The following is a 25496-nucleotide window of genomic DNA, read 5'->3' as shown; positions in this document are numbered from 1 at the left end:
CTTTTACCCTGTGGAGAGGAGATTAAGACACTCTAGACTGCACAGTGCTTTTAGCTTTGCTCTTTCTCTCTTTGAGTAACGAGCCAACAGCTGAGTTACTTTGAGGAGGAATGATGTAACTTGGGTTCAAAAACAGGATGTGGACCGTAGAGGTTAAAACACAATATTGTGTGTTATTGTTTCTGTCATGCCACTTACATTTATCATGTGGTTTGCAGACTGAATGATAAAGAAATACATTGAGAGCAACAGGCCCCTGTATGACTTCTTACGACCCCATTTGACTCTTTTTTTCTTCTAGTACAGTGCAAACCAGAGCACTTAATGAAGCCAATTTCATTTGCTAGTGTACCTGCGGTCCCACGAGTTCATGCCAAGGTCATTAAGCAGCAGCCGGCAGAAGTAGAAAGGAGCTTTTGGTTCCTGGTGGGAGGGTTCCCTCTGGCAGGCAGCCCGAAAGCTGACATCAGCATCCCACCTCCTCACTTGCTCTTCCTCCTGCTGAGTCTGACGCAGAATGGCCTCCAGGATGGCGCTCTCTTGCTCTAGGTTCATGCCATGGGGCGAGGAGGCGGGCTGGTTGAGCCTGAGCTGTGGCTGGGGCAGGCATTCCGGGCTGCTGTGGCCCAGGTTCTCCAAAAGCATATCCAGAATATCCGCCTCCTCCTCCTCCTCACAGCAGTCAGAGAGGGAGTCCGAGACGGAGCAATGGTGTTTGTACGGCCCCTTTGTTGGAGAGTTGGGCTGGTTTCTGCTGTGAGAGGCAGTAGTGGTAGTCGAAAGAGGGCGATCGACTGCACTAAAAACGTCTGCATCAACAGAGTCTTCCTCGGTGGTGCAGTAGAGGATTGCGCCATCCCACGAGTATTTGCCCGAGATGTCCCGGACGATGACGCGCACTTGGGAGGAGGGTTGGGGGGGCTGTCCGACAGTGGGGGTCTCGGCGGGGATCTGCAGGTAGGACACCAGCGTGCTGTCGTTGAAGACGAACAGCTGCAGGTTGGGGCTTTTGAAGACCTCGGAGGACAGCTCGGACGACTCCACATACGGGTTGTCGTGGTTCTCGCTCACGAGGCTGTGGAGAAGGGCGGGGCCGCCGCTCAGTGGATGATGGCCCAGATGGTTCACCAGGTGTGTCATGACCATCCGCGCTGTCAGGGGAATCAACTCCATGTTCCGACGGCGCTTTTCTGGTGAAAGAACGAAGGCAGGGAGGTAAAAATACTGAGACCCTGGCTGAAGGAAAATACACGAGAAAGTGTAAAACCTAGTCAATGGTTAAAGTTACTGATGGGTTCAGAATAAAGCTGCACATGGGGCAGCTTCTTTTGTAATACGTCGTACGGCCCGATTTCAAAGCCCCACATTTGTGTGTAGACATGCTATCATCCGTTAGCTCTTTTTTTATACAAAGCCAAATCTCATTCATGATTACTAATAGGCGTATTTTATTCATTTCTCACAATAGCTCTGGCCAGCACACCTCTGAGTAGGTAGCATCTAATCATGAGACAACTTTCAAAAGCCCATTGAGTCATCTTACAATGGACAAGCGTTGAGACTGGCTGAGTGCTAATGAGAACCACCATCTTTACATGCTGCTTAATAGGACTCTACTTAGTGAATTGCATCTATTTTTTACTCCCAAGTGCAAGGCATGCCACGCTTTATTCTGCAATGATGTGGGAAAAACAAGAAGATGCACTCCTGCATTGTGACAGTGCTATCAATACCATCATCCCCCATCAAAGTGGAGAAAGCTCTTTAGAAAGCAGGCCAAGCTGCATTAGAGATGCACTAGCCCTTTGATGTGACTTGATCAATATGAGGTGGGGGACATGAATATAACTAGGCCGGCACTCTTTGGTTTGCCCTTTTGATAGTGTTTTGTTATTTCTACTAAGAATCTCTGCAGCTGTGCATCAGAGAGCAGAGGTGTGGTGAAATGTTCCGGACGAAAGCCACTGTTCAAATGTGACATTGTTTCAGGAGCCTGCACGTTGTATTTGGGCTCTCTAACGGACTTTTCGGAAGTTGAGGACACGAGGGAGAGAGAGGATTTCATTGCCTAATGGAATCACAAGGTCACAAAAAAGAAGGGAAAAACATCACATTTATCTGAACCCCATAATGGGTCTTCTCTCTAGGGCTGAGTACTAAGCTGCGAACATCAACCCTGTGATGGTTGATTTCCTTTTTATACTTTTAATAAGATATTGACATTTAATGGAGTGGCTCCAAATGGAAGGGCTACTCAGAGTTTGCTTTTCCCTGTAATCCTTTTTTGGATGTTTTGGGGGGGGGGGGGGGGTTATGGGTCTCTGTTGCCTGTCAGAAGCTCAGGAGGAGCTGAAATAATTTCCGTCAAAAAAGTAATCAGAGATCATCAGCTGGGGATAAGCTATAATGTGACAGATTACAGCCACCACTAACTGACAGGTTGTACCCTCTCACACGTCAATAAATCGTCATTTTATCTGCCAGTCCAGTGCAATTTTTGCAGGTAGTAAAACAAAAACCAAAAATGAAAACCCAGAAGGCTCCATGTCCTTACCCTCAGCTACAGTGAGCAAGTTGCCGAAGTCGGTGGTGGTGGTCTGGGAGGGCGGCGGCTCGAAGCTCTTAACCTGACCCAACATGAGGTCATAGTCAGTGGACAAGTCTGACAGGCTGAGGAGGTAGTGGCTCTGTTGGGTGTGCAGGTTGGAGCCGGACACACAGCAGTGCAGCACCTGAGGATTCACAGAGGAAGGCTCGGACTTAGTGATTCCTATGAAGTGCGCCTGGGTAGTTTTTCTACAGAATGACAGTGAAATGCACTTTGATGGCTGAACTTGAACTTTGATGTGTAAAAGACATCGTCCTGTTAGATGTGCTGGTGTCTGGTCAGACGGGACAGTGACACTCCTGCAGGCCTGCTACAGATCGACATGAACCAGGAGCATATGAAAGGGGAATATATGGTCCATTTACATCATAAGGCGATGGAGGAAGGGAGGGAGAAAAGGAGAGAAAAGAGGGTCTTTACTGCCACTAATCCATTTCTCCTGTGATGTGCGAGTGTATCGATCTACATAACAGATGGCAGAGCATCCGTTGGCAGGGCTAGATAAGACGCACTGGGGCAGTTGATTACAGCACTGGACAGGTTTACACTGTTTGATTTAATTAGGACTTTATCCCTGTGCTCAGCTCCCACCACGAACATGCACGCTCAGCCACACAGACAAACACACCTGTATACTGTATAATCTGAGTGGAGGGAAGGTGCCGCATAAGAGTGGCTCAAACATATGCCTAATGTATGTAAATGAGGGGGCCTCTCATTCAGAGTCGAGCAACTTGGGTAAAGCCATGCAAAGGCTAATCCCATTCAGTACACACATGCACTCAAACTTGGCAGAGAGACGCTCTGAGAGGCAGGCTGGCCCTGACATCTGAAACAGTATTGTGTGGGGCAATGTAGACAGTATGTGGATGATTCTACCGAGCAGACCTCTGGGTGCATGGGGGAGGGATTGAAGGCTTGAAGCTGAAAAGACCTGAACCAAACAGCTGCTACACCAAAGCCCCAAAGAGCTTCCTCCGTGGAGAGGTGGAGAGACAGAAAGGGAGGGGGGGGGACGGGGACCCACAGCTGTGCTTGACAACTAAGTGACTGCACTTCGCATAGCAACAGTTCCTGGAAGGTAACACACAGTGCATACTGTAGTTAAAGGGCCACATATTGTATGGACACGTGAATGCGCCTGTGTACAGACATAAATCAAATAATAAAAATGTAAACAGAGACAATGGTACACACACACACACACACACACACACACACACACACACACACACACACACACACACACACACACACACACACACACACACACACACACACACACACACACACACACACACACACGGTGGTGCAGCTGGCTGCCGAGGCAAGCTGAAAGAGCAGATGGAGAAGCTTGAGCAGAACTCCAGTGAACCAATGAGGTCTAATGCAATGTTGCCTTTTGCATTGATCTGCATGCTGTTAGTCCCCAAAACTACTTTTTTTTCACTTTTCTCATCATCTCAGAATAAATAGCATGAAAACCTTTCCGTTAGCTGGTGTTTGATGGCTTGGTATATGTTCAATATAAAACTGTAATTGAAGAAAGTTGAAGCATGAAAAAATAAATGGACCCTCCGTGCTACCTTGTCAGTGACGGTGGCCAAGGATGGAATAAAAGGGAGATTACTTTTCTATTAGGGAAGCTATTCGCCGCTTGAATAATTAGCAGCCAAGGCATCGTTGGAAATTTATAGATTTTAGTCTTGATATTGCATTAATTTTGTCACACCTTGTGATGCTTTGCTTAATATATGATTTCCAATGAAACCAAGAGGGGCCATGCCTTTTGTGTGCTGATAGACAACCAATCATGCCTAATTGTCTTTGCTTCCATAGCAGCTGCAGTCGCTCTCATATTAAGACATATTCTATTCAAATCTCCAGGACAAGCGTTTATAGCCTGAGCTTATCAACTGGACAAAGGGTCCCGTTTGAATAATTGGACCATTTCTTATCAGGGGTGACATCCTTACAAAGATCTGCCGTTGACCGCATCTGCCCAGACAGGAGGGAATGAATAATACCTCATTCATTTGTGCCTGAAGCTCGGCCCTCATCCTCTGGGTCAGACCGTAAAATAAAGCGTTAGAGGGACAGATACAGAGAACTAGATTGAACACTGCATATTTTGCCTCTTTTAAGCAAATGCAGTGAATGCTACTACAAAGCAAGTTGAAGGGGTTTCCTGAATATGATAAATGCCAACCGCATGCGTCGGGTGCTTCTTTGCTGTTGTGCCACTATAATGTTAAATGAGGCATAGTCATGAGGTCACGGCGGAGGTGAGTCTAATTAAAGTGGCAAGCCCATTGGATGGGGAGGGGGTGGAGGTGTCAAAGCTTAAGTTATTGTGTCTGCAGGCAAAGACTATGTATGTTTCAAGAGATACTGGAAAACAGACGGTAGTAAAACATAGCCAGGTTTGTTTGTTGTAAACTTTTAGCTTTTCCCACCTCCCAGCTGCCAGTGAGGCTACCCACCCTGTAGATGTAGTCCAGCAGCGGGGCCTTGTGGGATGTGCGGTCCTCCAGTGAAGGCATGGTGATGGGTTCCAGCAGCAGACTCAGCGGAACGGCCATGCACCAGTCCAACAGGCAGAGCAGCAGTGACACCATCAACTGCGGAAGTGAGGAAGAAGTTTGGCCATCAAACATACATATACAGATATTATTACAAAGCAAAAAAAAAAGAAAAAATAACTGAGAAAACACAACATGTAATCGACGACAACCGCAAAGACAGAAAATAATATAGAGAGAGGTAAAGAGAACAAATCACTTCAGCTGAAACATTCCTCTGCAAATGCACAATTCCAACATGGCAGACCGACGGCCTTTAGATCTCAGCCATGTCTTGTCCTTTCCAACATGTACCTTTTTGTCTGCTTCCACTGTTGAGTGCTCTGCGCTCGGCAACAAAAAGGCTATTGTGGCCACAAAGATCTGTGTTGGGACAAATCAAGGAGAAAGATAATTGGATGACACACTCCTATTCATCAGCTGAGTCAGGGCTGTGTGCTAAAATGGATGTGATGCCACAGGATGTCGAGTGTGCATATGCATGCGTAATGACTCATGTAAGACTTGCATTTAAAGGCTTAAGTGACTTGATAGTAATTTCGCACTCAATTTCTTACTTATAATATGTTTTCACAGGCCCCTAATGGCTACTGGCAATTTAACTGTGTGTTTGCAAGTGTGTGTGTGTGTGTGTGTGTTACCTCAATGATTTTCTTAGGCAGAGTGAGCTCCAACCTCTGGAGATGTTCCCAGTGAGAGATGAGCAGCTGAAACACGTCACAGGCCACTTGAGCCACGGCTTTGTTCCCAAACTGGACAAAAAATCAAATAAGAGGACGGGACAACGAGCCGGTCAACGATACAAAGCATTTGGCTCCTTTTAGAAGAATCAGCGCTCACAGAGAGAACATTTTTGTTGACGAACCAGTATTTTTCTGTCATACATAGAAATTCTTGCGGCAGAAGAATGCTTTTTATTACGACCGCCGTGACATTGTTGCGGCTTACAAATTGCTATAAACAGATATCTGCATATGGATGCAGATAAAAAATAAAAAAAAGCAAATAAAAAGCTAAATCGTTGTCAGACGATTTTAGACATTTGCTCTCCACACAGACCTGCATGCAACCAAAGCCCGCTGAAAAGTGATTGGTCGGTACTAGTCTGACTACAAACAGAAACCAGAACGTTTCTGATTAGAAATCTTTTCCAGTTGCCTTCAGATTTTGCGTTCATATTCAGCTGTTTACAGAGATTATAAATGACGTAAACAGAAACAGCGACTTCAAACTGCTCAAAGAGCTCAATGGTGACGGTGGGTTCATTGATTACAAATGAACGTACACTAAGCTATGCCTGTGAGGCTGACTCCACACCGTAACTCCATAAATAATTGTGACAAATATTCCCGGTGGAAGATGGGGGGGGGAGTTAAGCTACTTTCTGAGTACTTTCCCTTAAATTGAGTTTTTCACTTACTGTGCATATAATCAGCAAAATTTCATTTCCTCTTCATTGCAGGGAAAAATTGAGCGGTTGACAATTTTCTTCAAATGTGGATTTCTTTAGTGATTTGAAATTCTTTGTGGAGAAATAGAATTTCCCATTTCTTCCAGCTGAATGCCTCTCAACATGTAACAAGGGCAGACAATGTGGGGAGTGCAGAAATGGCCAAACACAAAAAGGGGCCCTGAGAGTTCAGCACCTGCTTTTGGAAAAGAGACTCTCAGTGCCACTCTTCCCCCTAGATCCCCCACCCAGCCTATACCCTCTATTTTGGGGCTGGCTGAGTCTGTGTGTCAAGTTGTACAGGGGAGTGATTACTGCTCCATTAGAGAAGGGGGGTTGCTCGAACAGGAAGCTGGGAGATGTAGCTGCTTAAATTGGCCCACATCTACCGAGAGCGAGAAGCCTGGAAATTACGCCACCGCCCCAAAACCCTTTTCCATGAAAAAAAACCCCAACCACGCACAAAAACAAAAAAACACTCTCTCTGCATCTCTTCACTCAGGGAGAAAAGAGGGCTCTTCCAAAATATGCCCACGAGTCACATGATTGGACATGTTTTATTCTCACACTTTTTGTCCACTCACTATGTTGAAATTGTCCTGCAGTCCTTTTATGTAATCAACCATCATTTCTGCAGGAGCTAAACACTATAGGGCTTCTGTAGTAAAAGAAAAAAAGACTGTGATGAAATCCAAGCTCCCTACCCCAACATATTTAAAGAACAATGTGGCCATTTCTATTCAGAATCTTTGCCACAGTTACAATCGTCAACACCGCCCATGATGCCACTAGTTTATTTTAGAAGTGCAGTTGTGTTCTGTAAATCATTTTGTACTCATAAGTGAGCGGATACCCATCTGCGAATGCAAGCGTCTTCGGCTCGGTGGGTCACTGACCTTCAGTGTTACTCCCAGAACATTGATGGCATCTTTGACCTGGTGGTGGATGTTGTTCTGCGTCAGCTCCTCACACACCCACAAGCCCAGACTGCACACAGCAATGCACCTGAATGACAGAAGCAGAGTGAAAACTAACCGGTGAATCGGAGATTCATTTGAATTGTACAAAATGTATTCAGAGTACTATACTACAATTAAAGTAGAAGGTGCTAAATTTCAAATTCAGCGCATATCTATGGTTGTGGGATCGCCTCCTCCGGGCATCGCGCAGCATTTTTATGACAAATTAGTAAATGCTCTGTGTCAATTAGCTTTCTGTATGTATGTAAAAACACATTCACATCAAACTAATACAAATAAATAGTAAAATGTAACCTCAGAAAAAATAATCATCATCACTATTGCCGATCATACCTGGCCCCTTCACAGTGTTCCTTTGTTGCCTTCTCTAGCAAGATGTTGACCAGATAATCCTGAACCGCAAATCAAACAAACAACTTTACTCCATGTTCTCAAATGACAACTGAGGCCACTCACTTCATTTGATATATGTACCGTTGTGACAACCTTCAATGTAACATAAGACTTCTCCTAATATTCTCATTTTAGGAGAAAAGTGTAAAACTCTCTGACTGTTCTTCACACTGCAGGTGACTAATCCGCTTAAAACATACAGTGAGCAGTCTTTTAGTAATCACATATATACAATATGCACATGTTGACCATTTACCTTGATATTCTCATCGCTTATGGTGATGTCATCAGAGCCCGGCACACGCTGCAGCACAGGAATCTGTCGATAAAGGTTGGGGAAACACACGAGGGAGCCCAGGATGGTCTGAGCCTCCATCCTTGGAGCCTGCAAGAGATGAGAAAGAGAAGGCTATCATTCATTCCCTGAAGCTACGTGAAGATAACCTTCTTCAAGGAGTCGGGCAGTGGGGAAAAAGGATTGGGGGCATCCAGCAGAATTAATTGCATCTTTATTCATGATTCTGCCGATGCTTAACAGAATCCCTTGACAACAAAATGACGGATTAAATGGGCAATGGATGCAGCTGTAAAGCAGGTTGTCAATCTTGATGAAATGACCTGGCAACCAAAACATATAGTTCAGAGAAGTAAGAGACAGTCAACACTAACTTTCCCATGTTTAAATCTGTGCATAATGGAAACACGGTTATCTTATCGGTTTGTCAACATCATCTCTACTAATTGATCCAAATTCGGCCAATGATGCAAAATGTTCACAAGTCTTTATTCATGCAAATGTACATCCGAACACAATTCCAAAAGACTGTGTACAGAGTACAGACTGTGTGTATCGAGCTTTAAACAATCACGTGTTTGCATGTGTTTTTATGGCCGACTGCGTTTAAAGGCCACAATGACTGCGAACACATGTTGGTGTCCACAATGAATCAAACACTTTAAATCTGATGCTCTTTAATGAAACACATTCTGTCTGGCTAAGACATTAGTTTTAGCTTGAATTAAGCGCTCTTTGCTATATAAATACAGCAGCTGTAGGCTTTTGAGTTTTATTCATAGGCAATAGGTACAGCACAATATGAAATTGACGTAATGCCAATTTCATTTTGCGCTATATGTCAATTGTGTAATAAACTTTACTTTACTTCCATAATCAATGATTCTATGGCAATATTGAGCAAAACAAATGTGTGGTATTCACTTCAGAAATATTTTGTCTAAATCCTGTCTTAAAGTACAATAAAACCTCAAAAATGAAACTAAATTTGTGTCATTTTGTCCCCTGATATTCTCTTCTATAACTACTAGATTTGACAAAACAATTTGTACTTTTCAAATGTCAAAGCTGTAAAATTCAGACTTTTGTTATTATCGATCAGTTATGAGTGAGTGAATGAATGAGACAGTTACTGAAGATCAACAGGTCGAAGAAGAATTCTGATTTTGCGTATTCTTTATCATTTCTTATAAGTACCATGCGTCTGAAAAGTTTTCAATGACATTCCTGAAAACTTTAAAAAATGTGTAATATTTAACAACTTTTTCTAGTTTCTGGTAAATTACTTTTAGATTCCAGTTTGATTCGCGTGATCAATCTGAATGTGAAAACGTGTGTGCGTACCTCTGAGGAGTCAGAGCTGAGAACGCAGGCAGCAGCAGTGATGAAATCTCCAACAAGCATGGTGAAGCCCGGCAGGCCGAGGAAGAAGAACCGAGGAGAGCAGGAACGGATGATGGTGTTCAAAACATCCTGATGACAAGCATGAACACACGCACACGCACACGCGCACACACACACACACACACACACACACACACACACACACACGGTTGATAGGAGTCAAACCTTAATTTTGATATTCATGGTATTTGCCATGACCAGCTGACTTTAATTGACAGAGCAAACACCAAAACTGAGTATCTCAGCACTTTTCTACAGTTAGATGTGATTTTTGCATTCGGTATGAGCACATGGTCTTGTCAGGGTGCTTTCACAACTGTAGTTTGGTTCCTTTTGTCTGGACCAAGGGAAAAAAATGAAACATTGTTGAATTTCAGTTCTGGTCCATGTCCTGTTCACACCGACTTTTAACAAAAAGAGAGTTAACCAAGAGAGTTAAACACAAAGTTATACGGACGGAACGGTAACTCGCTGACAGGACAGTTTTGGTGATTATCATCCCGCATCATCAAGACCCACATGAACAAATCAATTCCAGTGACTAACAGAAGTTTATGCAGCGCTTTGATGCTTCTGATGTGTGTTTTATGCTATTTGGTGTCACAAAGAGCTCACAAAGAAATAACTGATTAAAAGCATTATTAGTATTATTAGACCGCATGTCATAATGACTAACAGGTAGAGGCAGGAGGAAAAAGGAGGAGTCTCATACTGCAACGATTCAGGGCTCGTTACTGTGGAATCGCTATTTTTAATGGACTTAATGAATTGGCAAAGAACATGGAGTCTGATACGAGCACAGCGGTCTAAACTGATTTTATATGTATTAATGAGGGAAAATACCCTGATTTGCATAGAAAGGTTATATACATGGCTTTATACAGCTCAATAATAAGAGTGCTACCTGAACAGATTTCAGAGAGAGAGAGAATTAATAATCAATCTTGACGTTATATTAATGTATTGTGTGTTTATGTTATTGTATGTGTAATTTTTGATGCTTTGCCAAGATTGTTTTTAAACTTTCATGCTATTAAAGCCAAATTGAATTGAAAGAGAGAGAGAGAGAGAGAGAGAGAGTAAGTGAAAGAAAGAGTAAGAGAAAGAGAAGAGAGAGTAAGAGAGAGAGAGAGAGAGAGAGAGAGAGAGAGAGAGAGAGAGAGAGAGAGAGCAGATGGATTGTTCACAGAGGAGATGAGGAACAAAAGACCTCAACTTTGGTGAGTCCCGTGTATTTACACAGAAGCAAACCTGTAATTACAACAAGGTATTGTTTTTGCGAGGTACAGGCGGCTCAGTGGCAGATGGGTGCTCTTTCAACATCGCCATATGCTGTACTGAGGAAGGCTCGGCAAAGAGTGCTCAAATATGTGCAGCGTAATACCATCCCAGACAAGAGCGTAGAAAGCTTTTAGCAGGTTGTCAATAGAAGGTAAATGGTTCTATTTACTCTTCCTTGACAGAAGAAATACTCTTGTTAAAATAACAAAATAAAACATATTGGTTTGAGAATGCATTATGTCAGTAAAGCAATAAAGATTGTTCTCTTTCTTATCTGAGACATGCGTGTGCATATTTGTGTACAAAGGCAAGGTCCAGGCTACAAGCACCTGCCGTCTTGACCATAAACTTGTGTAAATCGGACAATTCAAACATCAGCCTGTTTCTAGCTGAACCGACGGGCACCTTAGCAAACACACAATTTCTGTGTCTCTCTCTCAGTCACGCACACACACACACACACACCTATCTATTTGGGACATTAATCACCTGGGGCTTTGGTAAACAGGGAATGAAGGTGAACAAAAGAGGAATAGAATAAACAGGCAGAGGCAATCCAACATGATGCACTGTGCATGTGGAAAATTGGTGGGAAGAGCTTTCGGATTGAGGGCCCATTTTACCCTCACTTTGTTAGTAATTGACCTCTGAAACATAATGTGCAGTGCAGACAGAGGTAATTAGCATGCAACAAACTGTTGCTTGATTGCCTGAAATGAGCATTTTAGAGCAAGCCACAAATGTAGAATGCAAAGTGTTTTCTATTGTGTGTGTGTGTAAGTAGAGGGAACCTGATTCGAGGTGTGTGTACAGAAATGAGAATTGAGCCCCGCATGTGTCTCTGTGTTGGCAGGAGGAATGGCCCCCCGTACCCCCGCATCAACAAAAGATGCATTAATGTAACTATGAATAGAGCCACCTCAGGCCTTCTCATTTGGTCTTCCAACTGGAGGAAATCTTGTTCTGTCCACCTGCTGGCTCCGGGGGTGAGAGGACAGAACAAGATTTCTTGTCGCAATTCAACACCACTATCATAAGTATGAATATCTTGGAGTTTCCCCTCATGAGCTGTTAGGAAGGGTTGTAACCCAGCTGCATAACTACGAGGTGAGGGGTTTAATCAACAGCCAGGTTTGTGGCTTAGGGGTCAACTGTCACCTCAAAATCAGGCTTTATGTTAATCATGCAAAACCTCTTTTTTTTTAGTTGAGGAGGAGCTAGTCTTGGTAAGGAAAACGGTCCGCCCACTTGTACCTAGCACATTACATTTCAGTCCGCAAGATTAACTGGTGTTGATACGTTTTCTTTCACCTATGCAAAATAATTAGGTACAAAGCTGCATTTGTGTGCACCATTTTACACAAAAAACGCTGTTGACTATTGCAGTCCAGACAGTAGACCTATTAGCTGGATTACTGCTATTGTGCTACGGTCATGCCTTTGTGTGACCAGTGACCAGAGGATGACAACCGGGACAATAGCCCTGACCTTGGTACTGACGGAGGCAGAATCCCTACACGGGAACTGTCATATTTCTCTACGCTTAGTTGAATTTTAAAGGATTTACAGGAGACCCCTGTTGTTTATAAAAACAAGGCTGTTAAGGTACATTTTATGATTTGAATAAAAGGTTGTCTCATGAAAATGCCCAAGCTGTATGCTAGAATATTTTAAAATACAAATGTACAATACTTACCGTATGTCAAAAATAAATAAATAAATAAACACAAACCATTAGTTTTTTTTCTAATTGCACATCATCATATTAGAGGATACCAGCCTGTACTGATGGCTACTGGAATCATGTAAGCAAATTGAAAAATGAGTGCATGAAAAAACTGAAAATATACATGTATGACGGATTTGGGAAAAGTATATGTTTTTTCCTTTTTACGGGTGGGGGGGGTGGGGGTTGCGGGTGAAGGCAGAGAGGAAGGAGGAGGGGGAGAGTAAGAGCCACTTTCTTATGTTAAGCAGGCGTGCGGCTGTCCTCTATTGTGTGGCGTGAGGACTCTTTTCTCCGGCCAATTTGAGCATGCTTCAGTGGCCAGCCTGGCTCTGGCCCCCCCGACGCATTATACAGAGCCACAACAAAAGCTGGAGAATGTTGCCTCTTCCCTCAATGTGCCCCCCTCATTGCTCTACTCTACACTACGTTCCCCAGGCTCCCCTCCCGCTCCTTCACACACTTCACGCAGGCAGGCCAGCCTACTCTGGGCCCCTGGCCGACATGTCAGTCTAACGGAGCGCGACAGACGTCAATCCTTAATTAATCACGTATACGCGGCAGGGGCTCAAAACATTATTTAACGACATGGAAAAACATTCTAATAAGCTTGTCGCACTGCCAAGGCGCAATAGAAACCCAGCCAGGGGGGCATACATACACACACCCACACACACTTTCATCCCCGTCCTTTGTTTTTGGGGACTCCATTCATCTCAACTCGGCTTCGGCTGGAAGGAATGGAGCCGGGACAGATTTAAATACAAGGAAGGGTGTGGCTAACGAAGGTGGAAGATGCCAAAACACAGAGGTCGTCTTCATCACCACTGGTTGGCACGCTGTTTTCAAAATCACCGGCTGAAACGAAGCCTCAACGATCTTGAATTGCAGTGCACCTATATGACCCCTGTCCTCACTAAGTTACAGGTGACCCCAAATAAAAGAATTTGCACCGGACATATATTAACATCAACAACTAACAGGAATCACTGAGTCACATCAAGCAAGAAAAAAAAGACGGCAAATTGGCATCTACAAACCATATTTCTTAGTATTGAAACAGGGCCGATGCGTGTACCTCACATGAGTTAGACTGGTGCGCCATCTAATGGTGAATAAAAACACAACTGGCAGCCGTACATTCGGTGCCACCTGCTGGCTGTACCTGGTCGTTGCTGGTGATGCCCTTGTGCATGATGTGGTAGAGGTGCACCAAGAAATCACTGTTGGGGAGCACGTCCTGGTGCCTGGTCATCATCTCACAGATCAGCTTGTAGGCCTGCAGCTTGCCAGCCTTGTACTCAGCAGGCAACATGGTGGCCTGTAGGGGGGGGGGGGACGACACTAGGGTCACTATCATTATGAAGAGGTGAAGACTTGGACGTGTTTAACATCTATTATACCCGTCACCACTGGAATCACTTTGACTTTAATGTGCAACTTTCCTGTTTTTATGATTTTGCTGAAACAGTACGATGTTGTGTTACAGTGTCTGTCGCTGCTAAAGTTAAACATTCAGTCTATTTTTATTACTTGTTGCTACTGCTGCAATTGCAATCAAATGGCTTCCTGAGCATTAGGGGATTCCTCCAGGGAAACACCTACCAACCATTGTTTACAGCTGATGTAAACATATTGTTCAACTTGCAACAAGTGAAATAACCGTAGCGTTCAATGAAAATGCTTCCGGTTATTATTTATAGGACCTGACAGTCTGGATCCGGCTATATTAATGTTGTTGATGTTGAAATTATTTTGTATTCTGCATGCTGTATACCTACTAAACTATAACACACTTTTAAATCCAACCCTCAGTTTCCTGGTTGTTTTTTGTCCACTTTTCTGGATGTTGTGTGCTGTGCCTATGTGTTGTTCATACCCTAAAGAGCCAGGAGGCCAGCATTCGAAGAGGCGGGATGAAGGCGGGCTGGGGAGGAGAAGACAGGTTGTCCACACTGATCCCGAGATTGTCCCGGATCTGTAAGCACACGTTCACTTTTGGTCAATAAGCGTAACCATCGTGAATAATCGTTGTGTGGTAAAATAAGGTTTATATGAATAATATATAAAAAGCCATATCCATTTACTTAAAATACTGTTAACTAAAATAAACAGGCCCGAGTCCATAAACATAAGTAAATCCTCAAAACACCCCCAATCTGCAAAAAGCCCTTTAATCAGTCATTTTATAGTCATAGCGCACTTACATTTCATGCCAACTATCTCTTTGCAAGAGCGGGAATACATTCTTCTCATTTGAGATGATGTCTTTGGCCTCGCCACCTTACCTTGGCCAGCTTGTGCCAGAGCTCATAAAGACAGGAGAAGACCTTGGCATGGATTTTTGGACAGCGGATACTGTTGACATCTCCCAGGATACCCAAAATCCTCCTCCACAGGACGAAGGCCGAATCAGCATGCCAACCAGTCAAGGTCCCGCCCGCAATTATGCTGACATCATCTGCCAGACACTCACTACTGTCTGCATGGTCAGAGAGAGAGAGAGAGAGAGAGAGAGAGAGAGAGTGTTTGGGTTAGAGAATCAATTATTTGCTCACACCTTTTAATGTAGCTGCCGGTACCTAATACAAAATGAGTCAAATTTAATTTCATAAAGAGTATGGGATTCAGTCAACAAATGCAGAACACCTTTTATAAAAGAAAATGTAGAGACTTGAAAGACAAATAAAGCGATTCCGTCATTGTTTGTTTGAGCAGTTGTTTACCAAATCCCTCTGTGCATTTTTCCCAAATGCATCCAAGCACTCAGTTCTTTGCCAACGGAAACTGATCAAAGCACTGAAACACTTTTGGGAAACCGGCACCAGTCACATGCACCATCCAAATGAACAGGCTGAATTTTGGGAGGACAGTGCCACCTAGTGGGCATCAGAAGAACGATGCGGAGTGAAGGGAAGTACAGGCCAGGAAAAGACACCAAAAATGAATAGTGGGGTTAAAAGATCTGAGGTGATTAATAAATGAAAGAATGTTCCGCTCTTTGAGCAAGGAGGACCAAAACAAATGTATGCATTTAATCAAGTAATTGAGCGGGAACAAACAAAAGAAAAACATGGATAGTGTAATGCAACAAAAGAAGTCAAGGTAAGGTGGATAAATGTAGAGCATGGAGGGTCGGTGGTAATTGAGGACTCTTTGGTCTATATGATGAGTAGCAGCTAGGGAGCAGTACCCAAGTGGTGTGGCATGTGTAAGACAGACTGATGCATGGTGTCGTCCAGGGGGCAGTCCCGCGGGCACTCTGTGTGCACCAGCAGGGCTGGTGAGGCGGGCGGGTTCTGGGGGTAGTGGTAGTGGTGGTAGGACGGGGGTGCAGAGTGGGGAGGGAGGGCACACTCGGGACCTAAAAACGACAAGGGGGGGAGGGATAAAATCGGGTTTGAGGATGGGAGCACAAGGACAAAGGAAGAGTGACAGCTTCATGATGATCACAATGTAGGACAACACAGACAGAAGTTCACGTGCAAGGGTGGGAGGGGCAGAGGGGCAACCACAATCCAGGAGGGGGGGGGGGGGGCAAACTAAAAGCTGAAGCGTAAAAGCAGAAGGATCAGGATTATTTTCTTATGAAAATAAAAAAATAACTGCCACAAACGACTATACATCCCTTCACACAAGTCCACACTGCATCAGCACACAGAATGTCATCAGCTTTAAAAGAGCTACTGCAGCACAGGGGTTCTCAACCTTTTGTAACGGCCCAAAAGCTGCTGCAGCAGATACTGACAAGCTGATCAAGTTGCCTAACCGGGTCACTCTACCTGGCTATGACTAATCCATCAGGAGTGAGGTAATTGGAGGCACCAATACCCTGGCTAGATGGGGACACACCTCAGATGAACCCTGAGGAACAGCTTCACAACTTACTGTGCTGTGACCAGGAGTATTCTGCTCCTGATCACAGCACAGTAGTCCTATTTTAACCTCGGGGTCAGCCTATGTACCCTGAAAGGTGCCTGTCTTTTTTTTTGTAGTACAGATTGTAAAATACATTGACATAAATAGAGGGTCGTGATCTGTTTTAGGTGCGCCAGGTGAGTTTGTACCAGTTCCAATACCTGCCAGAGCCTCATTGTGGCTGAGCAGCAGACTCCCCTGGCTCAGGGGGTCGGTAGTCACGTCCATGTGGGCCGACTGTGTGGACTGAGTGTCAGCTTCCTCATCAAAGGCCTGCCAGGTAACCTCAGCTTCATTGAGGTAGCCGTTGGATGTCTCGCTGCTTATACTCTCACCTAGGCAGGGCGGGTGAATGAGGTGGATGAAGGACGTAAAAAGTGGAAGAAGTTAAATACAGAGAAGTATGAGATTAAAGGTACTGGCTGTGTAAGGACTAAACTATTAATCCATGCAAAGAGTTTGATACTTCTATGGTTGATGTAACTGATTACTTTTTAATTTAAAAACAGTAATTCTTCATGCAGATAAATAAAAAACAGCTACACCGAAATGACAGTGCTGATCATTTCAAAGAAACTAATTGTGGAGTAATCTCTAACTTTTCTCTCTGAGCTTGGGTCGCGGGTAGTTTGTGTGTCCCTCAGCATTGCACTCGGTTTCAGTGGGACTGCTGCTCCGCCGGATGTGGATCTAGGAACACGGAGACAAATATTAAACAAGAGATGCTTGAATGGAAAAAAATCTAGTTTTATTACTTCGACATAATACAATCTCACCACTGGTGGCTCGCTGCTCTCTCTCCTCCCCTCAGATGTCCTGCTATCAGAGTTACAGGAAGTAGGGGAGTGCTCTCTCTTCTGGGCTGAAGTGCAATGGGGGATATTATCAGAAAGCAGAGAATTAGGTTCATTTAAAAAAGGTTTTATTGCTTTACTACCACCCTTTTTTGAGTTTAATTTAATAGGCAGAATTGGGGTACTTTTTAACATCTGGCCAAGGCCAATAGAAAATGAGTTTTCAAGGCTAAGCTGGCTCATTCACAATTCTTTTTTTCAGGTTATCAATGAGCATTGTCCCCGTCAAATAAAGTAATACAACATAAATGAATAAAAATGCATCAAAATCCATTTGAAAATACACTCTAAATGCATGGTGTCCTCCATGTCGTCTCTATTGGCATGGGTGACTATTTAAGTTAGAAGTGGGGGTGCAAGATTAGTGACAGGCAAGGGGCGGTATGGCAGGAAAAATTTATTTTAATTACCTTAATGCAAATATGCAAATATTTCAGAGTTTGTTGAGACAAATTGCAAAGCTACACAACTAGACAGATACTGTAATGTAGTTAGCGGATCTTGCATGGTTCTCTTCCGGCAGTAAGAGAGCAGTTGTGTTTTCACCGATATCGTTTTGACTGCTCCTGAAAGCTCAGCTGTGAAGCTAGCACTAACGGGAAAGAGGATTTCCTGTTATTTCGCGTAAAAATGAAAATTGTATTCTGGGGAAAAGCTTAGAAATGCAGAATTACAAAAGCAGCGTGTGTCCTGACCCGATTCTCCCGACATTGTGAGAAAATGTCTTAGGTAAGGAGGGGAAATTTAGAATTCTGAATTCATATACTGCATATGAAACGGCAACATATAACTATGTTTGTTCAAAACTTGCTCAAATGTTTTAAAAATAGCAAAGTTGTATATTTAAAAAGTGAGGATGCAAAAAAAAAAAACACGTTAGCTCTCCAAAGTCTAACAGCAGAGGTGGAGCTGCTCCGCCTGCTCTATATCTACAGGTGGTAAAGATATTACTAGTCACTCTAAGAAAAAGGAGCAGGCAGACATCCATACGACATGTCTAATTGTATATATAAAAACAGCTCATGTCACAGCTCACCATATATTTAAAATTGCACAATAGGCCGCAGTCTAATACTAATCCATCACCACTAACTACGGCCTACACATGCCTGATCTCTGACCAAATGACAAAAAGCCGTGACAAGTATTTGTTTATGTTATTGAATTGAATTAAATCGTAAATGCTGTATAATTAATAAAATTGCAACTCAACTGGTATATTACTTTTCCCTTCATAGAGCTAACCAATGGCTTACATGTAGCGCAACTAAATCTAATTTTAATAACAAGGGTGTTATTTCTGTCAACATCAGAGGTGAAACATGAAAGGAATGAAAATGAACTTTGTGTTTGCATGTACCTGGTAAAGTGTCAGACAGTTGTTGGGTGATGTCGGAGGTGCTGCTGCTACGTGGCAGAGGGCTATCCCCGCCTCCCAGCTCCTCCTCTCCCCCACATTCGGACAGCTGACACTCCTCCACATCTGACAGGCGGGAGAAAAAAAAAAGGTGCAAAATAGTCAGGCCAAAGCACAAAGCTTCAAATGTTAACACACTGAGATATCTCATTTGTGGTCTTTAGGGAGTTGACGCAGTCATCAGAACATAGGAGAGAAGTGAGGACACGCACACATGCAGAGGTGATGCAGACATACTCTTGTTATAGACTGTATTATTACACATTGTACACATCTGCCCTCGAGCTGTTTTTTCAATAAGTAAGCACAAGACAGTCTTAAGTTCCTGTAAAAACATAAACCTCTCTGCTGCAGATACCGTCACAGCGGGCACTGACAGCATATAACAGACAGTGACAGACGGATGGGAAGGCAGGGCGGAGGTCACAAACACACAAACACATGCGGCTCCCGGAACACACTTTACCTGAGAGTCTCTGAGAGCAAGCAGAGTTACCAGAAGAGATACCAGGCAAGAAAGAGCTCACAGTGTGGAGCAGCATAGGAACGCTTTTAGCATTGGGCAAAGCCTCGTATAGATGAACACAGTTGCTGATGGACTGGCTTCGCTTCGCTTCCATCAGGGAAAAAGAAAGAAGAGGAGGAAGAAGAAGAAGAAGAAAGACAGTGGAAACAGAAAAGAGGTAAAAGGGAAGGAGACAGAATTCAATTACAGCATAACAAGTGGAGAGGGCTATGAAAGTGCTTCAATTAAAAAACATCCCCGATCAGGAAAGCAGAGTAAATAACACAGCAGAACCAGAGATTGGTGTTCGTTGAAAAGGATTTGAGGAAAAAATGGTGGTTCTGAGAATGAATTGAAAATAAGATTTAGACTAAAATACCCCAAAATAAAACAGTAACAAAGAAAAAATAGGCTAACATTAAAGATAGGTTGGTCATTTTTTTTTATTAACAGCCATGGTCGTTTATGTTCAGTTTAAATTTTTTGGGGGGGGAGTGGCTTTGGAGGGAGGCCTAAAGGAACGGGTTAGGGTTGACGACTAGGCGACATTCTTACTAGATTCAGTGACTTCTGGAGCTAATGCTGCTAGCTGCTTTCAGATTGGAAATGACAATGGGCTGGTATTTCAGTCGAACATTTTTAAACTCTAGCGTACTCTTGCTGGTTTCTCAAGATTACCAAACCTAGCTTTAATCAGCTTTTAACGCTTACTTATCGTAATGTAATTTGAACTACTTCTTGACACTAAGCAATTCTGCTTTGCCAAATCTGACATAAATTAAAAGTATTACATTCTATTTTAGTAATTAACCAAAAACCCTGTGCTAAGGTACACATGCTGCGTCTTACTTTGGTTTCCTAGACGAGGGCTGGCATTGCAAATTAGCTTAGGTTGTGGTGTGTGTGGTACACATAAGATGATAAATGAATAGTGTATTCAGTTCTTTTGCTTGACAAAAAAAATGGGCTGACTTTGTGTTGTAACTACGATGTTAAACCAACTATTTCAGTGGTGCGAGGGTGGCGAGCAGCATTGAGTAAAGATGCACGCTTCCGTCTGAACCATAACAAAACATCCAGCCCTTTTCTCCATAATCGAGACCAAATCTCTGAACAACATTAGTTTGTATTTGCATGCAGAAGTACAGTCAAGTTTTGACAGTCGTCAATGCTGAGGCGTTGACATTGTGTCTGGATAGCACTTCAGGCCTAATCTAAAAGAGAGCAACGGCAGAGGACGGTTCTATTCACACTTTAATTACGCCTTTCAGTAAGAGAGATACATCGTCTCTGCTGCTGCTGCTTCCCATTTATGCATATTAATGAGCATTAATTACACCCTTAATGAAACTATCAAAAACTGCTGTGCAATTGATGTGTGGGCCCCTCTCTTGAGGAGTGGGGAGGAGGGCTGTCGGGCCTTTGAAGATCAATGTGGGAGAAATCCAATTAGGCCAAAGAAAGGGAAGGGAATTTGAAGCGGCGGCGTTTAATGTTCGTCTCTGCTTGCAAGTAGATACAAATAAACAAGACTAACTGAATAGGTGCATAAACATGCACATGAGACGCATAATAGATGCGTCAGTACACACAAACAAACACACACACACACACACACCTTCTAAGACTTCATCTTTCAGGCACAAATACATCTGCTCCTAGCTCAACAAGCTCCTCATTTTAGGACGTCGTGGGTAATTGGGGAGGCGGAAGGCCAGGAAAGTAAAAAGGCATCGTCTCTGTCTTTTATCCTCCACATTAAGATTCTGTCTAGACAAAACTTAGACAAGCAAGACTAGTTACTGTTCTACTGCCTTCAAGCTCAACTTCTAATTAGCCTGCCACATTCCCATCAGATAAGGGCTGTTTGTGGAGTCTGAAATGAGGTGATGACAATGAGTGTCCAAAGCTGGCCTTTGACATGCTGTCAGGGCTGGGGGTGGAGATTGTGCTGTATGCCTGCAATCGAGCTGACATGGAAACATGTCGACATTGGCCAGTGACATGTGAGGGGGAACAATGGGGGCCACCTGCCGGCCTTTTTGTCTTCGCTGTTGGGCCTTTCAACGACACCTGGGCCAGCGTACACATGGAGCTGTCTGAAGGCTTTCACGCGCAGTCAATACGTGGGATAAAACCCTGTGGTCTGACGCTGTGCTCCGGAGGCTTATCAGCACGGTGTTGTTGGCCCACATAAAGCCAGAGGATTTATACAGTATGGACATAGAATCATACTTACGTACGGAGGGTCTTCTTAAAGCCTTTGCTGCTTTGATGGTATAGTAATATACAACTAATACAACAATAATGCTATCACTAACATCACAGGTACTTACCGGAGGCCTTCTGTCGGACGTTGTTACGGGCTTTCTCGACACCAGGAGCTCCTGAAGTAGTGGCCGAGCGAATCCTCATGGGCTCCTGAACTCCTTGCACGCCCTGCTCCCCTTGGTTCCTCCAACTCAGTGAGAAGGAACGCGCCGCCACCGCCGCTGCCTTGTGAGAGTCCTGGATCACACCTGCCATGCAGAGAACAACACTTATTAGTGCTAATAATCAACTTCATAATTAGATTTAGAACCACCACCACTCAGCATTACAGAGCGTCTCAACAAGGACAGTTGTGGTTACGGTATATTTGACCGTGACCACACACACTGCTGTAGTGGCTGTCGACATCAATGTCTGTTTGCCCATTTCCTTAAACTTGCATGTATAGTGTGGGTATTATCTAAACTAGAATGAGCTCATTGTTTAAGTACACACTTAAAGCTCCGATATGTAGTATTTGAACATTTAGGATTTTGGCGACCACCTGTGGTTGTATCAGAAAAGACACGCTTGCAGACAGCAGGACACACTGATGGCAGTTCTACATAAAAAGGTATTCACGGTACACTGACAAAAAAACAACATAAATCCACATATCTTCACATTCATAAGGCTGGAGAAAAGAGAATGTTCTGCTTCTTTTTATGCCAGATTGAACTAATCCATCGCTTATCAAATTGTTATAATTCAGGTAATTGACTAATCAATCAACTTTGAGGAAGAGATTATGATGTATGAATTATTTGTTGAACATCAAATGTTTCACACAAAAGTGTGTGGAAGTAAGGATAAATGCAATTTATGTCGACTTAAATATTTAAAAGCTTCACAATTGCTATTTTGTCCCACTGTAAATGAAAAATACACATCCCCCTTTGGACTTTCTCAAGTTGTTTTTTTCTGTTGTTTTGAGTCACTGATCAACAGAAAGGACTTTTTGTCATATCAAAGTGAAATAAACGTACACAACCAACCACCATATATTCAAATGCCAAAAAAAACCCGGCTAAACTCTCAAGTAACCAGACTTATCTTCCCAAAAGATAATTTCACAACTTTTTTCACCCAAATTCTAGCCATCCCGATTCCCATTTCTTCCCCTCACCACGTCCTCTCTGCTTCTTCTCCTTCTGTTCGCTGAGTTTGTCCAGAGGCAGGTTGGCCATGTCCAGGCCGTAAACGGAGCGTGCCAGCACAGCCGTCAGCGAGTCCATGATGCTGGCCCACTCTGTCACCAGCTCCTCCCAGCAGGTAAGAGAGGACAGCACTGCCAGCAGCTCGTCCCACAGCTCCCGGGAGATGAATACGCACAGGTTGGCTCGCACCCACGCCACAATGATGGTCTGAATGTGAGGCGAGACGAGGAAAGATGAATTGGCATTGACAGACAGGCTTGCAGCTCTGATTTCAAGGCCCTGATAAGACGTGACAGCAGAATTCTCATACTGAGGCATCTAATTTGGTAGAGTGTCTCTTTGGCTTTTTGTCAACAACCAATCCATCCAAGACACACACAATCCATCCAAGCCACACACACCGAGAACATATAGGTTCCCGAGCAACACATCATGGGGGCTACTCATCAAGAAAAATGCACAGAATTAGGTACATTTGATGTTCTGTAATTACAGTGTACTATAGTGACAGACTGCAGAGAGCAGGGATGACGATGTATCAACACTCACTCCCTTATTTTTCAAGATATATAAATAAAAAACCTGTATACCAGTTAATGTAAAACTAAGCAGCCGTAGACGTACCCTAAAAAGTACAGACGCTAAGCTTTCAGCGAAGTTGTCTTTTCTTTGGTTTTCCTGTGGCCTCTTCATCACCGCCTCCGTGATCCTCAGTAGTACCTGCAGCATCTGCTCCCTGCAGAACACACAGAGAGGACATTCAAACGGTGTCGAGCCCAGATCAAAAAAAAAAATAATCTGATTCAAGGATCATGAAGGAATAACTGTTCAATGTGTATCTGAATGTCTCACTGACCATGTCTGTGTATTCATCGTGTGCTCCATGATCATGTGCCGGTAGATGCTGAGAACACCCTTGCACACCTCCACCTGGTTATCCAGGAGTTTAGCTACATCTTGGCATGGCTCCAGCATGAAAACGTTGGAGGAGTTGGTCAGGAACACCTACACCGATGGGTGCATGAAGACACGGTGAGGTTGAGCAAACAGCGAGACAAAGTAGGTAAGACTGATTCTAATCATGACATGCTGTGATGTCAGGATGAAGACAGACCTGTAGTGTGGGCTGGATACCAGCCTTGACATCCCTGTTCTGCCCCTCGGTGAGAAAGCCCCGACTGATGGCGCTGCTGAACGAGTAAGTCCTCCCCCAGCTGGACGAACGTCTGTGGCCGGGACTCTCTACCGCCTGGTAGAAGAAAAGGCAGGCCAGTCAGCAGATTAAAGCTAAGATATTAAGTAAGACAGATACTAAAGAGCTTGCGTGTTTACGGTTAAACAGCCTATGGTCATAACTTGATTATCTATACTGTTTTGAGAACGCCATGGTATGGTTGATGCAGCTAATGACGTCATGTGTTGTTGTTTTTTTGTAGGAGTTGTAACTTTTCCTACTCCTATTTAAAACTGTACTTACTCTTTTTACCAGTTTTCTTCGCTACATTTGCCATTCACACCTCTAGTAACTAGTCTGTTATCTGCTATGCATTGTGCTACACTGTCACAGCTGTCATCCAAGCTGTGTGCTTGCGGTCACGCAGGAGAACTTTAACTGGTCTTCCTTGCAGCAAAAAGAGACATGCGCTTGTGCCAGTAATTAATAAATAATTAACTTGGTACCCAAGACTCTTTATGACTAAAGACTTGGCTTGGACTTGCATAAAATAACTTGTGAAGATCTCTGGCCTGCATGCAGTACCCAATATTAAACACAAATATTAATATATTTTTACTTGAGTAGGTTTGTCAAATGGTAATTTTTACTTTTACTTCAGGATTTCTTAAGGGAATAACTGTACTTATACTTGAGTAAAGATGTCCAGTACTCACCACTGTGTAAAGGTGAGTACTACATGTCAGTCAAATTGAGAATCACAAACAATTTAATAATTAAATGCATCCAAAATATATTCCAAACTGCTAAAAAAAGTTAGCAAATTAGCTGTTTTAGTGTAAATTGGAGCAACTAAAATGTGCTCTTTTGCTATCTGTAATATTTTTTTTGCTGATCAGAGATTTCCTCTCACATATTATTTGTACAGTATTATTTAACATCCAAACTATGCTTCTTCATAGGGGCGCACATAACAGGTCTTCTTTAAAGAAATGTCTTAGCCACCCTTTTACTAAATAACAACAAATGACAAGAGTTGTATCTATGTATGCTACACTAACATGTATTTTAATTGGCTGTCTGTATCTGAGGTTTTACCTGTACGTGGATGCTGTTAATCTCTGTGCTGAGTGTCTGTTCAGAGCGGTCATCGACCTCATCTTCCGGGGCGGTTTTCTCAGGCTCTGTCATAAAGCCGGGCTTGTCCAGCAGGATCCACTTCCTGTACACTTTGATCACCTTCCTGGTTGCTGATGCCTCGCAAGACGGCAGCAGGAAGGCCTAAGGAGGGAGAACAAGGGCATGTGAATGGGTTTAAAAAGCAGCCTTGTCATGGGAGGCATCTTTAAGTTATGTTAACAAACGGCCAGCAGAGGGCAACATAGTACGTGATATCACAGAGTCACGGCATTCTAAACTACACCTGCAAAGTAATCTATTTT

The 25496-nt window shown here is 43.5% G+C and overlaps 1 protein-coding gene across 4 annotated transcripts in view; it reads right to left on the bottom strand.

Moving 5' to 3' along the window:
- The window catches only part of ralgapa2 (Ral GTPase activating protein catalytic subunit alpha 2), an 84670-nt gene that overhangs the window by 35077 nt on the left and 24097 nt on the right, over positions 1 to 25496 (bottom strand). For 2 of the 4 annotated variants that reach the window (XM_076107975.1, XM_076107973.1), the window contains exons 11-34: positions 25153 to 25335; positions 23995 to 24129; positions 23737 to 23885; positions 23505 to 23616; positions 22850 to 23087; positions 21750 to 21932; positions 19375 to 19521; positions 18852 to 18974; positions 17414 to 17499; positions 17237 to 17327; positions 16799 to 16972; positions 15913 to 16083; positions 15008 to 15201; positions 14599 to 14697; positions 13885 to 14040; positions 9653 to 9781; positions 8270 to 8398; positions 7954 to 8012; positions 7537 to 7645; positions 5832 to 5942; positions 5485 to 5553; positions 5092 to 5229; positions 2555 to 2732; positions 353 to 1190 (exon numbers count right to left, since the gene is read on the bottom strand). In XM_076107975.1, the coding sequence (XP_075964090.1) occupies positions 353 to 1190; positions 2555 to 2732; positions 5092 to 5229; positions 5485 to 5553; positions 5832 to 5942; positions 7537 to 7645; positions 7954 to 8012; positions 8270 to 8398; positions 9653 to 9781; positions 13885 to 14040; positions 14599 to 14697; positions 15008 to 15201; positions 15913 to 16083; positions 16799 to 16972; positions 17237 to 17327; positions 17414 to 17499; positions 18852 to 18974; positions 19375 to 19521; positions 21750 to 21932; positions 22850 to 23087; positions 23505 to 23616; positions 23737 to 23885; positions 23995 to 24129; positions 25153 to 25335 (4001 nt within the window). The remainder of the gene's footprint in view (positions 1 to 352; positions 1191 to 2554; positions 2733 to 5091; positions 5230 to 5484; positions 5554 to 5831; positions 5943 to 7536; positions 7646 to 7953; positions 8013 to 8269; positions 8399 to 9652; positions 9782 to 13884; positions 14041 to 14598; positions 14698 to 15007; positions 15202 to 15912; positions 16084 to 16798; positions 16973 to 17236; positions 17328 to 17413; positions 17500 to 18851; positions 18975 to 19374; positions 19522 to 21749; positions 21933 to 22849; positions 23088 to 23504; positions 23617 to 23736; positions 23886 to 23994; positions 24130 to 25152; positions 25336 to 25496) is intronic. The other 2 variants (XM_076107976.1, XM_076107974.1) reach the window with 2 other exon arrangements.

The sequence above is a fragment of the Anarhichas minor genome, unplaced genomic scaffold (genome assembly GCF_050575085.1).
Source record: "Anarhichas minor isolate MPS153535 unplaced genomic scaffold, ASM5057508v1 ptg000040l, whole genome shotgun sequence".
NCBI lineage: Eukaryota > Metazoa > Chordata > Actinopteri > Perciformes > Anarhichadidae > Anarhichas > Anarhichas minor.
The sequence above is the reverse complement of the archived record's forward strand: the minus strand, read 5'-3'. Positions and strand labels throughout refer to the sequence as shown.